At 39.0% G+C, this 17860-nt stretch overlaps 1 protein-coding gene across 1 annotated transcript in view; it reads left to right on the forward strand.

Annotated features, from left to right (window-relative positions):
* The first annotated feature begins 3501 nt into the window (after nt 1–3501).
* The window catches only part of ammecr1 (AMMECR nuclear protein 1), an 85082-nt gene continuing 70723 nt past the window's right edge, over nt 3502–17860 (forward strand). Inside the window, exon 1 of the mRNA XM_079847043.1 lies at nt 3502–5234. Within this exon, the coding sequence (XP_079703169.1) occupies nt 4765–5234 (470 nt within the window). The 5' untranslated portion in view covers nt 3502–4764. The remainder of the gene's footprint in view (nt 5235–17860) is intronic.

Raw genomic sequence — 17860 nt, forward strand, 5'->3', positions numbered from 1 at the left:
TGACAACATACAGAGGCTTGTGAATATCATATTCTCGGCAGAACAAGTAGACTCCCCAGTGATTGCACTTTATCTAGATGCTGAAAAAGCTTTCAACCGAGTAGAATGGCTTTACTTGTTGGCAGTCCTGCAAAAATAGAATTTCAGTCCAAAATTACTTGACATTATCCATATGTTATGTAAAAGTCCATCTGCAGTTGTCCAAACTAATTCCGATGTCATCACAATTTACTTTATCAAGAACAACCAGGCAGGGGTGTCCTTTTTCTCCACGACTTTTTGTATTGGCAGTAAAACCCCTGGCCATTGCAATACGGACAAATTAGTCAATCTTGGGTCTAGAAATAGGAGGAGCTGAACATATTATGTAAGGGATAATCCAGAATAAACGCCGACAGGGTGATCAGGACCCCGACGCAAAGCATCTAAATAATAAGACACAAAATATTTTATTAGGTCTTTAAATGCAAAGCTTCCATGGAGAGAGAGCAGTTGCTAGCGCGGCAAGTTCAAACTACAGCATTTCAACACATAGATAATTATGGGGATAAGAGATATTGATTTGAGATGAAACTGTTTTAATATCATATCTGTTTGTTATCTTATAATCCATTAGTGTACAAAAACAATAGTCAAAATGGCAGCAGCAGCGTTTGTATGAAATGAGAGAGCATGCTCACGATACTGGATGGAATATTTAAGTAACTGTTTACACAAAATATTGATTTGACTTTTTAATATTTTATTAGCTCACCAAACGCAAAACTTCCACGAAGAAAAAAACATTCCTAGTGGATAGTCCTGCTGATTTCAGTAACCCGGATGAGCCTGTGTTATCTACTTTAGCGGTTATCGAGGAATAACATACCACTGGATAGTGTGATTGACCAATCAGAATCAAGTATTCCAAAGAGCTGTGTAATAAATCATTATATTGCTGTTGACATAATGTTATATCTTACTAACCCGGAATTATCTCTGCCTACTTTGTCACAAGTATTGGAAAAATTTTGATCAATAACTAACTGGCTATAAAATTTACATGAATAAAAGTGTTATGATGCCAATGAATTTAGTTGCTGAAAAAAATGCCCTTAAAAAATTTCCCCTTCACATGGAATCCAGGAAAAGTTGTGTATTTAGGACTAAATAGGTGGAAATCACGTCCTCTGTAATTACACTGGCTATGTAAATTGAGAAAAAAAAACCGAGTGATCTTTCAGAATGTTTATATTTATTTCAAATTCTTCCAGTCCCTATACCACGAATGTTTTTTAACCTCTATAGCTTGATTAGAACATTAATTTGGAAAAAACAAAACACCAAGGGTTAAATTTAAGTTATCACATATGCCATCTAAGAAAGGAGGATTACTGCCAGATTTCTTACTTTTATTTTTGGGCAGCGCAAATGAAAGCTGTATGATTATGGATACAAAGAAATTCCCCTAGATAAGGCATTATTCATTCTCCAGACCTGTGTTGTGAAGAAGGTCAGCAATCCATTTGTCAGTAGGTTGGGGTCAGAGATCAAGAAAAAAGATACCAATAGATAACATTATAAGAGAGAAAAAAGGGGCCCAAAGGTTATGTATCTTATATGTATGCCAATTGCATTGATCTTTACGGAGAGGATACAACATCCTCTAAATTCAAACGGGAAAAAGATTTGGAATGTATTTTTGAAGAAGATACTTGGGGAATTGTTTGTAAAAATGCCCTAAGATTCTCATGTAACAGCAGACATAGATTAATTCAGTTTCAATGTATATTACACACCAGAGAGATTACATAACATAAGTGGTTCTTATTCAGAATGTTGCCCTATGATTTAAAGTACAAACTGATACATTATTACATATGTTTTGGGCATGTAAAAAACTTAAAACCTCTTGGGAAAATATATATACTATTAACAAAACTCCAAGATTTATTTTATTAGGGTGTGAATCAGTCTAGCAACTTGAACAGAGGGTACATTTACGTTTTATGAAGATGGCCCTGATAGGAGCAAAGAAATGTTGTTTATTATTATGTTATGTTCCAGTTGAAAAAAAAAATATTTAATCTAAAAATTCATCTTATTTGAGAAGATCTGGGTCAAATTGATCAATTATATGAAAAATTATATTAGAAGACAATGCTGATGTGGTAATGTAAACCTGTGATTTCTTAAAATTAAAGAAGTTTACAAGTACTATTATATACTATATGTTTGTAAGATAATACCCTTTTTTTCATTTGTTACCCTTTTTTTTAAATATTCATTATTTCAATGGATTTTACTTAATTTATTTTATTTTTATTGTATTCTCTACAGCAGCCACTCGCTCTGAAATTGGTTGAAGTGTGCTGTCAGAGGGTGGTTTAGAAAAGATTGTTAACTTTAATACTGAATTAGCTCTGTAAACTGTTTAAATGAAAGAATAAACATATTGAAAAAAAAAAAACATGCATGTAAACTCATTGTTATATTTTAACATATAGTGACCAATTGTGCTGTAAAAGAGTTACAAAGTGTGCATGTGTAAGTGGATATACATGTTGTGCGTTATTGATCTACATGACCCTAGGCACAGTTGTCTACAATATTGAGTTGTCTCATAAAGAACAGAAAAAATAAAACAAGAAGATAATAAGAACAAAATGAAACGTCTTTCTACAAAATTGAATGAATTAATTACAGAACAATGCATATTTATTCTTTGGAAGCCGGGCTAAATGAGTAAACACTGTTACTGAATTCCTGACATGGGTCAGACCCTCAGTCAGTCACCTCTCAGTCAGAGACCAAACACAAATGCCTATAACTTATGCGATCTAGATGCTGGAATATATATTTTACAGTATTGTTGGAGTCTAATAGATTTTGTTATCCCTGATTTCCAGTATTTCATATTGTTTTGTTATTTGATTTTGTTTACAGGTTGTGTTTGTCTCTTTAAATAGTGTTTGTAAATGGGTTTTCCATATTTCTCCATTTTGTATTGGCATTTTTTTTTCTTTAAGATTTTTGCAATTATCCTGTGGTTTGATCATCTCCAGTGTGAAGAGTGTGGAGTACTTCACTGCTGTTTCCACTGATTGTTAATTTATGTTTTTTCCATTAGGCTTATCTCATTTTAAACAAAAAAAAAAAGCCCCCCCAATAACAAATTAAGAAAGTTTGTACATGACCTACCCTACCTACATGACCTAATCGAATGTAAACATTTATTATTAGTCAGGTAAATGTATCATGCCCTGGGCGATGGCACACCCACAGTAAGCAAAATATCTCTAACTGATAACTGATTTTATTCTTCATTATTTTTCTGCCTATACTAGTCTTTGATGCTCAGACACTATAACTAAATGTTCTAGCAACACAAGTAGCACTATGAAAATCCCCATGACTTTTTAGTGACATTTTGTGGTATCATTATTTTTTATGCATCATTAAAAAATTATATTCTAGGTTTTCTATTGTCATGTGAACCCATAATACGTTTAGTAAGGGGTGGTGAGGCTATCAGGTGAGAATAAGAGGTTTTCATATCGTTTAGTGAGTTTGAAAATAATACAATGAGTGCAGATTCGACATCACTTTGACTCGTTTCAGTGACTAGAACATACGTTGCTCGTGTCAGACAGGCTGGATTCTGCTGGGTCATCATGATACTCGCTAACTGCTGTCTTCTTTCTCCATTAGGTTGAAGACTTAAACTAATGATGACAAGACAAAAGGATGACTAAACGGATTTATGCGTTTCAGCGCATAACAAATGCAGGACGTCTGTTTCCCTCGATGAAGAAACGGCGCCGTGATTACGTACGAGTTGGTGAATACGGAGAATGCGTATTATAAGCAGGAATCTGTCGTAAAATACGTCCTGGGCTCTGTACTCCGGCGTGAAAGTAGAGAATACGAGTGCCTCAGATGATCGCATAGGATATTTTCTCAACCGCAACCGAGCTTAAGTTAGCAGCCGTGAACGGAACACACAGATAGTCCGAGGGAATCCAGTGGATTTCTGGCGGAGGCCATATTATGCCGCTTGAAAATGTACCCGAATAATCGGATGACAGCACTCCAATCCATCGAAGGAAAACTTTCGAGTTCAGTTTAAACGGCGGGCTTGCAATAAAAGGAGGTGGTGTGGCTAACAGGATCCCGAGGGCTGCTGTGAACCGAGGAGCTGTGGCTAGCATGGTGCTAACATCACACATGCAGCCGAACTACATCGATTGACTGAAAGACTGCGTCGCTTCTCGGGTCTGCTAATGTTCATGAGGCGTGTTTGGGTCCTGCGTACTCAAGATCCCCACTCCCTTGTAGGGAGACCTGAATCCGATCTGCTTTACGGGCCATATATTTGCCTAGCTTGACTGTCATTTCATGTATGGATGGACGCGTGCATGCTTTGACAGAATCCTGCGTGCATCGTTGCAGCGGAACAGAGCATCCAAAGGAGGGGCTCTTACTCTAGCAAATATACATTGGATCCGTCGAAGCATTTAATTTGCGGAGACTCGCGGCTGCTCGTCTCCCTAAGAACACTACGTAAGGCTTAAGCGTACCCTACGTCTTTTCGAAGGAATAATATCGGGTGACATTGCAGTCTCTCCCCTCTCTCTTGGAGAGATATAACGTAAGCTATTCTCGCTTGTTACGTCTGTGAAAGGAAAGGAAGGGAAGGTGGAGCATTGCTCGTCGTACGTGCTGACGCAGTGGGATTTCTACGTGTGGTCTGCGTTTCGACCCGCCCTTCCCGCGGTGACGGTGATGGGTCGGAAGCGGTGTGTCGGTGCAGATTGTTCGAAGATGGCGGCCGGGTGCTGCGGGGTGAAGAAGCAGAAGTTGTCGGGATCCCCCGGTGCGGGGGGTCCCGGCGGGGCGGGGAGCGGGGTAGCCGGGACCGGACATTGTGGATCGGAATTGGGGATCGGGTCGTCTTCGACTGTCGTGGCCGGGAACGTGAATCGGGTGAACGGCCTGGGGGGTTCAGGGGGTAGTAGTAGTAGCAGCAGCAGCAGCAGCGGCAGCAGCGGCGGGAGCAACACCAATGTTCTGTCCCCAACTCCAGGAGGCTACAACTCAACGGGCCTCTCCCCGACTCTCAGTCCCGGACCTGGCTCGGGAGGCAGGAAAATGGTCGTTTCGGCGGAGATGTGTTGTTTTTGCTTCGACGTGCTTTATTGTCATCTATACGGATACCAGCCTCCTCGAACACCCAGGTTTACAAACGACCCCTAGTAAGTACTAACGTTAGCAAGATGGCTATTTTGACCTGGTTTGCCTCAACAACAGATGGTGTTTCCTTTTTCTGTGCAGTAACAAACAAAGTTTTGAGTATTCATGCTCCTTGGCGAAGTTTTGCTCGTGCCCATCTTGGTCTAATGCCTTTTTTTTCGTAATGTTAATTACTTTGCTTGATGTCCAAACCAAATGCAGTAAGGAATAGTTTACTCGCTAACCCAAGCCCTCCCGATGAGCTGTTGTTTGTCATGTTCCCAAACTCGAGGTTTCTGGGGAGTTTTAGAAAAAAAAATCGTTAATGTATAAACACCCGCTAGTCTAGTCGTATAGATTTAATTTTATTTATGGTTAAATGTTCATTTTGACATAATATACATTTGAAGGTTTAAAATATTTAGGATGTATGATTTAGAAGACTGGTGAAATTATCGATCACTAATGTAACGTTACCCGATAATTAGGTAGTAGCAGCTAAATTAGAGCTGATGTTTTTTTTTTTTCTCTGAAAGAGATTAAATGGGTGTTAGCCTTCTCTTCTTTATTCAAGCTTCTCTGCAAGCTAACATGCTAAGCAACGTTAGCCAGTTCACACGGTTCATATTTAGGCGAATATTTGACTTTTTCTGTTTACTTACCCTCAGCTCCCTTTCTTTTTTTAATTCGTTAGATTTTTTTAAGAAACACCGAGTAATATTTCGTTTTGATTCCAAAAAAACAACAACAACAACACTGCTGTTAGTGGTTAGCCACCGTGAGCTAGTAAGCTAACACAACCCTGAGTTGTTCACGTTTCCTTCAGAGATTTGAAAGCTCTACGGTATTTTTCATTTAAGTTAGCAATAAAGCAAAAAAAAAAAAAAAAAAAAAAAACAGTGATACCAGGGCACACAATAACATTTCACGTGTTAACTGTTAAATCACAAACAGTTTTATATTTTGGTATTTTGTCACTTCCCAAACATTGAATCTTTATTTAGGACCCTTTCGGGTAAGCTGTTTACTCGAGCTACAGTTCGTTTTTTTTTTTTTGTTTTTTTTTTTTATAAAAAGAACGTTAAAGGAATGTGTATCTTATCCGGTTAGTCAGGGTTCGTCGAACTAGGTAATGAATGTCTTCACTGCAGTGCCTCCCTCTGCTGTTGCTGATAGACACTGACCAGATTTGGACTGTGCACACACACATATGCATGTATTTAAGATAGATAGTACCCTAAGTTTCTGCATTACAAAAATATGAAACCGTTGTCTTGGTCATAGTCAACTGTTATTTGGCCATAGACAATTATTTGCTGACACCTCAAATTCCGTGAGACGATTAGAATTCGGTTTGATTCTGGAGTATGTTGATCAGTAGATTCATATTCTGATATTATGTGCCTATTTTACAAAGAAATATAAATTTTTAAACTTACCAATTTAACTAAAATATGCAACATGAACTTTTAACTGTAGGCTACTCTCTGAACATTTAACTGTAGGCTACTCTCTAAACATTGCACATCCTGTATCCCAATTGGGACATCCACAACAAAAATACACTTTAGATTAAAAAATTAAATAAAAAATCTGATGACAGCTTGACAATAGTCTACAAAGTCTTTCATGCTTCTGTGCTAAAATGAGCAATGTGTAAAATCTAGTGCAAATCCTCATTGGAAACAGAACTTCTCCACATCATATTTGTAATATGGCTTAAAGGGATACTCACCCTCATGTTGTTTCAAACCTGTATGAATTTCTTTCTTCTGCTGAACAGAAAGGAAGATATTTAAAAGAATGTCAGTAACCAGACAGTTTTTGGTACCATTGACTTCCATAGTAGGAAAAAAATATACTATGGAAGTCAATGGTACCAAAAACTGTCTGGTTACTGACATTCTTCTAAATATCTTCCTTTCTGTTCAGCAGAAGAAAGAAATTCATACAGGTTTGAAACAACATGAGGGTGAGTAAATGATGACAGAATTTTCATTTTAAAGTGGAGTTGGCTATCCCTTTAAACCCGAATTTAGACCTTGAACTGAATTTGATGTGCATGTAAAAATAGTCATTGAAGTTTAAAGGGATGGTTTTTAAAGGGATTCATTTTTTGGTGCACTATCCCTTTATCAAAGACTTGCTTGCTGTCTGGATGAACTTTTTTGCAAAACGGAAATACTTTTACAAATAGGGATACAGCCTTAAAGGAACACTCCACTTTTTTTGAAAATAGGCTCATTTTCCAACTCCAGGACAACGAGTTAACAACGAGTTAATCAGTTGAGTTTAACGTTTTCGAATCCATTCAGCCGATCTCCGGGTCTGGTGGTAGCACGTTTAGCATAGATCATTGAATCTGATTAGACGTTAGCATCTCTCTCAAAAAAATGACCAAAGAGTTTCAATATTTTTCCTATTTAAAACTGTAGTTACATCGTGTACTAAGATTGACGGAAAATGAAAAGTTGCGATTTTCTGGGCCGATATGGCTAGGAACTATACTCTCATTCCTGCATAATAGGAACTTTGCTGCCGTACCATGGGTGCAGCAGGCGCATTGATATTGCGCAGCATCACGTTGGAAGTTACCTAGCAGGGGAATATTTTCAGGCACTGCGTAATATCATTGCGCCTGCTGTACCCATGGTACGGCAGCAAAGTTCCTGGATTATTTCGCAGGAATGAGAGTATAGGTCCTAGCCATATCGGCCTAGAAAATCGCAACTTTTCATTTCTCATCGGTCTTTTTTTGAGAGAAATGCTAACAGTCTAATCAGGTTCATTGATCTATGCTAAGCTATGCTAAAAGTGCTACCGCCTGACCCGGAGATCGGCAGAATGGATTCGAAAACGGTAAAACTCAACTGTTTAACTCTAGGGGAGTTGGAAAATGAGCCTATTTCCAAAAAAAGTGGAGTGTTCCTTGATTTAAGTCATGGCTCATATTAGGGCTTCACAATAATCATTAAACTGATAATAAAGATTATTTTGCGCAAAAATTATAATTGCGATTATTAATCATGATTATTAATATTTGAAGTGTGTGTATTATAGGGCTGCCCCGTCTAAAGATTTTTCTAGTCGAATAGTAGCCATTAATTTAAGCCATTAGTCGACTAATTGCACATTTATATTAAATCAATTAATGTAATAACAAACCACAATGGGCCAACAGTTCACAGAGAACAAGACGGCAGAAAGCTCATCCTGTTTGTTTTCTTTTTTACAAAAGCACAATGTTTTGTTGTTATTTTGACTATACAGAAATAAAAGTAGAATTATGTTATGATGAAGTTACTAGTGCTGTCAAAATTAACACGTTAATGCATGTGATTAAGTTTTTCAGTTTAACGCATTAAAAATATTTAACGCACCATCCGTTTTTTCCTGTCATCCTTTAGCTAGCATTCCATTATACAATCACACTCTCATTCAAGCAAATGTTTAAGCGCGGTAAGACACAAAGGAGAACGTAGGGCTGTACTGGCGTGCGTCTGTGAATCTCCTGTCTGTGTGACACACATATGACTTGTGTGCACAGAAAGCCACTTCAGACAGCGCTTGAATGGTCAAAAACACAAAATTCACGTTTTGTCGAGTATCCTCACAAGCACAGTCTTAAATGGTTAGTTCGCCAAAAAGGAAAATTCTCACCCTCATGTCGTTCCACACCCAAGACCTTCATTCATCTTCGGAACAAAAATTAAGATGATATTTTTGATAAAATCCGAGAGATTTCTGACCCCCCATAGACTGCAACGTCATTCACTGATTCAATCACTTTCAAGGCCCAGAAAGGTAGTAAAGACATTGTTAAAATAATCCATATGGCTACAGTGGTTCAACCATATTGTTATGATGTGTTTGACGTTGCAGTCTAGAGTAGAGTTCTCAACGGGCCTGAAAATTAAAACCCGACCCGACCCGGCCCGTGGCTTTTAAAGCCCGGCCCGATGTAACCCGACACATCAACATGAATTATCAGCCCGAACCCGGCCCGCGGCCCGACGCGGCCGTTTTTTGTTTTTTTTTTCTCATACACGCATTATCATGATTCATGACCAGCAGACGGGAATTCAAATCAAACTTTAATGTTCACTGCACGCCTTTTAACAATACAAACAATACAAAAACAACTGAAACAATAAACTTTAAATATATAAATAGGCTATATAATGCCTTAAATAAAATCGTCACACAATAATAAATAAAAAGAACTCAAACATGTACCCAGCAGCGGGCGGGCTACGTTTCACACCACACAATTTTTGAAGAGTTTTGAAAAATATTCGCATGCTTATAAGGCATCATGGAGGAACAATAGTGCGTCCACAGTGGATGGACTGAGGCGAGTTCTCCTCTCTTCAATGGTACGGCCAGCCGCACTGAATACCCTCTCACTGCTGCTGCTGCTGGCCGGCACACAGAGCACCTGCCGTGCCAACTGAGACAGTTTTGGATACACGCAGCTGTTGGTCTTCCACCAGCCCAGCAGGTCCTGATCGTCGGTCATTGTTGGCCTTTGGCGGACGTAACTGTCAACCTCATCCTCTCCTGATTCGGTCTCCCCGACCCCGAATACATTTTCCCATTCATCAAAGCGTGGTGTTTTCTTTGCGGCGGGTGCCGTGCCCGGTGCTGCTGCCGACAACGAAGCACTCGTCTCCTGGCTCGCTTCACCTGGGCCCGCCTCGGGTACCGGTTGCTGCGCAGCTGACAGGCGGGACTTGACATATTGTTGCACATTTTCCCTTTGGTCAGTGGGCAGCATCCGCAACTGATTAAATTTCGGCCACAGGAATGTTGCAGCTTTGTGGAGATCAGTGACAGACTTGGCCATTTTTTCCTGCAACCAGTGCGCATGGCGTTGACGCACAGCCGCCAGCTGGGCAGTATCATTGGCATTTTGCTGGCAGTGGTGTCGGAGTCGCTCTACCCATAGCAGCGCAAGATGCAGTGTGGGATATTTGTCCCCCTCCAGTTCACGCTGAGCATCATAAAAGGGCTTCAAAAATGACACCAGCATGCCCAAAGTGTCGGGGGTTATTTTTTCAATCCTGTCACTCTCTCCACGCGCTTCCAGTTTGTCCTGCAGCTCCGCGTAAATGTCACTGATGGATTTAAGGGTCAAATACACAGTGCTGAAGCGTGTATCTACCATCTGCAGGATGGTCTTTGAGAGCTGCGCTGTCATTCCCGACTGCTTTACATATCTGTAGAGACAATAAGAGAGCGTGCTGCTGTTACACAAATGAGTAGCCTAGTGATAATCATCAAACACAAACTAAAGACTCAGATTTTATATTACCTATTATATTATATTATATTATTATATATCACTGTCTTATTATGGTTTTTTTTCCTCTCCATGACGCATTTTTTTACTGATGCGACATAATCCAGAGCGACTTATAATAATAATAACTTTATTCAGGACTCAAAAAGGAAGGTATAAAGTACAGGTTTAAAAAAAATATATAGATATAGATTTAGGTTATAATAGGATACTAATATTATAAGAGTAAAACATTTCTACCGTAGCCTACTACTTTACCTGACAAGCGCCTTTGATGCTGTCACTGTTTCAGCAAAGTCAGGTGCCACCTGCATCAGTGCGTCATTATCAAGTGCATGGCGAAGGACAGTGTTGAGGACGTGGTCCATGCAGTCAAGTCTCGTGTATGACCTGAGAGCATTAATTACATTTGCCCCCTGGTCTGTAACCCAAACAATGTCTTTTAAAGACAGTGGGTCGAACCCGAACTTGGTGACCAAGAGCTTGACCAGCTCCCTCTTGATGTTATCGCCCGTTTTTTTCTCATCCACGGGAAACATTGCCGTGGTCAGATTCTTTTCGATCAATTCAAAATCTTCTGTAACATAGTGGCACGTTATTGACAGATAGTGAATCTTTCTGAAGTCATCTGTCCACATATCTGTAGACATTCCCACTTTTCCTCCTTTGTTCAGGATCTCTTTCACCTGCTTCGCAAGCTCTTCTCTTTTTTCCTCTGCCAAATTCCGACAGTGTGTTGCTACTGTGTTGGGAGATGGGAGGACAGAGCTTGCAGCAACTCTGCCATGTGTTGCACCAACATTTATGAGTTCCTGTGCAAGTTCTAAGAAGCCGTCTCCCTGAACAAAATAAAATGGCCTTGGCGCACATGTAAACACATTTTTCTGTTACTGCCTGTTTTGTTTTAAGGGGGACATTTTTGGCAAGGAACTTCGTCAGCTGCTGTTGCGTTGTGGTGGTGGTCGAATCATGCCCACAGTTTAATGTATGGCGGCTCAGGCTGGACGACCCTGTTTTTTTGCTGTCATATTTCATCAGCACCTTGCATTTTAAGCATTGCACATAACCTGTTGAATTTCCATCAGAATCCAGCACCACTCCAAACACTTTCCAGACCTCTGATTTTCCCACTCCTCGACTGGCGACGGTGAATTCACCTGCGGCAAGTTTTCTTTTCACCAACGGCAACTCCATCTTCTTCGTCCAGGCTAAAAGCGTGCACGCAGCGGCGTCAGGTGGTCTGACACTCTGACCCCACGAGCCGCGAGGCACGTTAGTTGCACACACAGCAGCCAGACAGACTTTCTTTACGGTGAACAGCATGATGCAGCGATGATTAATAAATGTTTAATTTTTATTTTTTAATTAGCGAAAAAAAAAAATCCTCCCGAGGTCCGACCCGACCCGACCCGAGTCATTTGCTTATATTTTCGGCCCGAACCCGGCCCGAACCCGCGGGTGCCGTCGGGTTTGTCGGGCCGACCCGACCCGTTGAGAACTCTAGTCTAGAGGGGTTCAGAAAGCTCTCAGATTTCATCAAAAAGATCTTAATTTGTGTTCCGAAGATGAACAAAGCTCTTACGGGTTTGGAACAACATATATGCGATATCCGTATCGTAGAGAGGTGCGATAAACTGCATTTATTTTATGTGCAAAAAGCATTTGTGTCATGCATGCATAGGTTGTTTATCCAAATTCGACCAATCAAATGTGGCCTTACTATCTTTATACCTGCCTCCCCACTAGGTGCTATTATGCTATTGGGCCCAAAGGGGAACCTAGTGGCTCAGAGCAGAGAGTGGAAAATAAAAACTAATGGCGGGAGTAGAGACAAGCGAGGAAAATGACAACAGCGAAGAACCTGTGCCTAAAGAGAACTGTATGTCTGAAATGGCAATATTTTGGCTTCAATAGAGAAGACGTGTCATAAATGCAGCCAGGTACTGTGAAAGGGGCCGTTCACATATCGCGTCTAAAAACGCATGGAAAGTGCGGCCGCGCCGCTATCTCCTTCTTTCCACAAGTGCTTGCGTCTGTCATTGCTATGCAACCATGACCTGCGTGAGCGATGTTTTCATCTCGTCGCGGCATAGGCAGGCCTGGAAAAATGTGCTTCCATTTTGCACGCAAAAAACGCAATATGTGAACATAAGTGACTGTGTCACTAAGTCTAGCCGAAAAATGCACGAAAAATTGGCCACATCGAGAGAAAACTAATCTCCACAGTCATCTGGAACGCAATCTCAGGGAGCTATATGAAGACTTCAAAAAGTGTAAGCTCAAATCTACCAAAACTGCTAACGAAATGCCAAGTAACAATAACAGAGTCTCACAGACAACCATTAATCAAAGTGTTGCATGTGTAACGTTAAAGGGGTGGTTCGGGATTTTTGACATCGGACCTCAATGTTAAGTCAGCCTGGTTGTTATTCATCAGTGGAGACATTTTTTAAAAAAAATTATCCAGTCCTTATATTTGGATAGTTAGCCGATGCTAGGCTAGCGCGAGTCAATGGTAGATGCGTTAGCCAGCCATTAAAAACAGTTTTACCCACTCCACAGTGCACCAAACGCAAATCAATTATAACACCAAACTATCGATGCAAATGTTCGTTGAGAGAATAATGTTAGAAATCAAACTTACCTTTCATCTCAATGATCCCAAAGGAACTAGTTTCTCAGCAGCTGCGGAATTTTACTTTGCTCCGGTTAGTAATGCGGCGAAAAGTAAACACAGAACAGACACGCACTACAGTGTGTGTAGTACATGTGTGTACCGGCTCACACTCACTCGGTTGCCTAGGTAATCAATATCACTCCGCTGCTGCTGTAGACAAGGCTTATGATTACAGGGAACAAATTATAACTAATGCAATGTGATGAAAGGTAAATTTGATTTCTAACATTATTCTCTCAACGGACATTTGCATCGATAGTCTAGTGTTATAATTGATTTGCGTTTGGTGCACTGTGAAGTGGGTAAAACGGTTTTTAATGGCTGGCTAACATCTACCATTAACTCGCGCTAGCCTAGCATCGGCTAACTATCCAAATATAAGGACTGGATAATTTTTTTAAAAAAATGTCTCCACTGATGAATAACAACCAGGCTGACTTAAAAATGAGGTCCGATGTCAAAAATCCCGAACCACCCCTTTAACTCTTTATGAAAAAAACAGATATTCTTCTGAAGATCAGAAGAATATCTATTAGCCTACCTGTTTATTTTAGTATGATCATTACATTATATAAACGCTAAAAAAAAAACTTAATAAAAATAGCATTTCTCTTGGGAAATGTAATATCGCAAGAAATATCGTTATCGCAATTAGGGATGTGCATGAATATTCGAATTTTCAAATATTCGATCTGTAATTATTATTCGAAAAATAAAATACTATTCGAATTTTATCGAATTTATGAAGCCGTAAATACTTTGCGGTCGTAAATGCAGTGAATCCCTGATAAATCCCAAGCACTAACTCGCAGTTATAATTAAATGCACTGGGTGGCACTGTGGCGCGTGTTTAACAAGTTGTTTGTATTTTATCATAATGTCGTCGTCTGCCTCGCGGCAGTTTGGAATTACTAGTCGAAAATGAGGTTAATAAATGATCTTACAAAATGGAATTACTTTTGATCAAATTATTTAATTAATCTGGAGTTATAATATCATCACCACAATGAGAAATCACATGAAATCCAAACAGCAGTCGACTGAAGAAAGACAGCTGTCCATCACTGCATCACGACTGCAGGTAAGCGCAGCTGTAGTGCGAGTGATCCGAGATGATAACTTATCTAATAGCAAAATTATTTTGAGACATATTCTTCCTTAAAATTTCATTGAGGTAGAGGTTTAAGAACAGAAAACGCAAAGTGCTGTAAGAAACTTAGAACTAGAACACCGTTATCTTTGTGTCTCTGAAACGTCTGTCAGCGCAGCGCGTTTTCTCCGGCGGCACGCCTACATGTGGATATTATTGTTTTTCTCAACATAAACGTGAAACAATATAAACACGATAATCATATGCTGTACGGTAACTGGCGCAATCTGCTACTCTGCTTTATTAGCCGTTTTTTCCGTTCGCGCTGCTTGAGCTTAAATCCTTTTGTTCTTTATATTTTTTTGTTTACACATAGGCCTACTGTTTAATGTTTTCAATTAAAAGAAAACTTTAACATATATTGTAAGCTTGTTGTCTATATTGCCTAATCGTAAGCTTCTTCAGAAATGATGACAAAAATAAATAAATAAATACTTAAAAAATAAAGGCTTTTTCGTTAAACGCCATTTTAAATAAACGAATATTCGAATTTTATGAGCCCGAATATTCGAATGCAATACTTTTGAAAAATGCCCATCCCTAATCGCAGTACTCAACAACATCGCATATTTTCCCAGTATCGTGTAGCCCTAATTCAGACTTTCGAATGGTGACAAAAAAGAGGATCTTGCAGAACGGATTTAATGCACAGACTTTGCAAGCACGGATTTCACAGGACGTTTCAGAGTGGAATGTTTTTTTTGTAATGTTATTATTTTTAGATATGATGTTATACACAATTTAATCATGATATTTGTTGGAAATCTAATGGTAATACAAACAGTAATCGATCACAAAACCATGGTTAATTTTCCTAAGGGGTGGTGAACGGCCTTAAAAACGAGAGTTTACAAAAGCTAAAGAAACACTATATAGTAGATATATATCAACACTAATGTTGGCTAGCAGGCGCGCAGAGGCAAAGCTTTGCCCTTTGTTTACATCATAGCAACAAGATAAAACTTACAATTGGAACTACAAATAATAAGAAAAACTTAAAAGTTATGATCCACAAACAACTGATTTTCCCGAGAAAGTGGGAACTGCTCCATTTCAGGAGAAGCTTTTTTGTGTAGCCTGCATTGTACTCATCTTAGGTCCTGGAAGCTGTTCTCTGTAAAATATGCACCAAAAAATAATCCTGTAAAAAAACGGTAAACTACTGGCAGCTGTGGTTGCCAGCATCATACCGTAAAAATATGGTGTGTTACTGTTTTTGAAATTAACAGCTAAATACTGTTTTGTCAGCTACAGCTATATGCTGTTAAATTTGTAAATCACAGCTGCCAGTAGTTTACCGTTTTTTTACAGGATTATTTTTTACAGTGAAATACCTTTAAGTAATATTCCACAATGTTTCTCACTGACACGCCCTCAATTCATAAACATCAGGGCTTAAAGAAAATCCCAAGCTTTCCACTCGTATTAACGACATTGCGTTCAACTCATAAATACGATCTTTCCGACATGGCTTGAACGCACCATTACATTTAGAGCCTTTGCCATCACTGTAAGCTCATCATAGTAGTTGTGTAGTTGTGTTACTACTCACAACCCCATCTCATTTTTAAATGCATATTATACCCTGCATTTTCTGTTATGTGGATTACAAAAGAGAACAACACAACACTAGATAAACTTTTAGATTTATTCTCATACAACATTATATAGACTTTTACCATATGCCTTAAAACAGGCATACATAATTACATACATATACAGTATACATACATACATACCTTACCTGTTCATAAAATACAAATATACTCTTAAGTCAGGCTTCAGTGAACACTAGCCCATTATTTTATATCAAAACAAATAGTTTATAAAATATATATCAGCATTTGATACTTTTGGGCTGATGGTTAAAGTCTTTTTCTGCACAGTTTTACCAGTTATTTTACACACCTCTTTTCTCTGTGCAGCTTTGGTCCTCTTTTCTGGATTTATTCCAATAAAGTATCTGAAAAATAAGAGGAGAAAATTTTCAATTAAAATGATTTGCAGTGTATAATTTTGATTATCTAAAAATTTCTAACCAAAAACTACTGGATAATTCACTGAAGACTTGGAATTAACTGCAGAGGTCATACAGAGTACATTTATAGTCAGTAGATTATAGCATGAGGCACATAAATGTGGATCTTCACCTGATAAACGAAAGTTATGTGTCGGTCTAGAGTGTGAGCTTTGTTTTAGAGAAACAAAATGCTGACATGTCTAATATGACATACTTACCAAGAAGGATCAAACAAGGAGACCCAGGAAAGCATTTTCTCAAGGTCAGCAGGTGTGGCAGATATCTATTGGTAAAGAAAACAATTTAAGATGACTGTCTTAGTATCAGTATCTGCAAATAAAAAATGTAAAACCTAATGTGCTACTTGTTGCTTATATTCTACAGAGGCAATAGGCCTAACATATTCAGAATATGAATGGTTTATGTAAAAAAAAAAAAAAAAAAATCTCATTTACTCACCCTTATGCAGATTTAAACTCCAATGATGCAAAAGATGATATTTTAATGGAAATGAAATGTCTATTTGACCCTACAGTGCAAAAGAAGAGAATGGAGATCACTAGCCGCGTTTCCACTGTCGGGCCAGGGCCGGGCCAGGGCTTTAAACGGGCCGTGCCGGGCTAATAGCCTCGGGCCAATAGCACCGGGCCTGCGTTTCCACTGTCGGGCCAGAAGCTCCACAGCGCTTCACTAAAACACGCCCGTAACACGCCTCTCTGGAACAACGTCACACTAACCCATCCTTTCACCAACAAATGGAAGTTTTATCAGAAAACTAATCAGAAATCACTGGAAACAGCGTTGAAAACAAACACGATAAAAGCGGCCGTTTGCTAGCATTTTTTTTGTTTGTTTACTTGAATATTAAAAACCCAAGCATCGATGTTTTACCACAGATTTACAATAAAAAGTGATACATTGATAATAATGAATTAATTTGTCAAAATTGCACATTAGTCACTCAGAAATAAATTACCGTTAGGTCTATTTCACAAAAGAAAGAGGACACACTTACTTTTTCAGTCGCGTCTGTTTCTTTATCATATTTGCATCACATTTAGAAAAAAATGATAATTTCTACAACTTTATGCCACGACCTGAGGAGCTTTAGCAATCTCTCGACTCCCATACAGATATTTCAGTCAGAGAAACAGAGGAAGCTCCCGAAAAAAAAGTTACTTTATTTTATGATAGTCCGGTTTAAAGAGACGAGACGTAGGCTATGACAGATAAAATAAAAACATGACTGTCATAGCCTTTAATGTTGGTCTGATTTCTTCAAGCGTTCGCTATGTTTTTTTTTATATGCGTATCTTCAAGCGTTTACTATGTTTACTATGGTAACGGTTAGCGCGCATAGTCTTTTGCATCACAAACAGAAGGCATTCAAACATGAACGCGAGTTAAATTATTTTATTTTTAAGTCTTTAATGCTGACAGAATCATCCGGCGCTGGTAAACTCCTCCTCTGTTGGTAACCACTCCTCTAGCCCGAGCTGG

Source organism: Squalius cephalus (assembly GCF_949319135.1).
Source record: "Squalius cephalus genome assembly, chromosome: 17".
Classification (NCBI taxonomy): Eukaryota; Metazoa; Chordata; class Actinopteri; order Cypriniformes; family Leuciscidae; genus Squalius; species Squalius cephalus.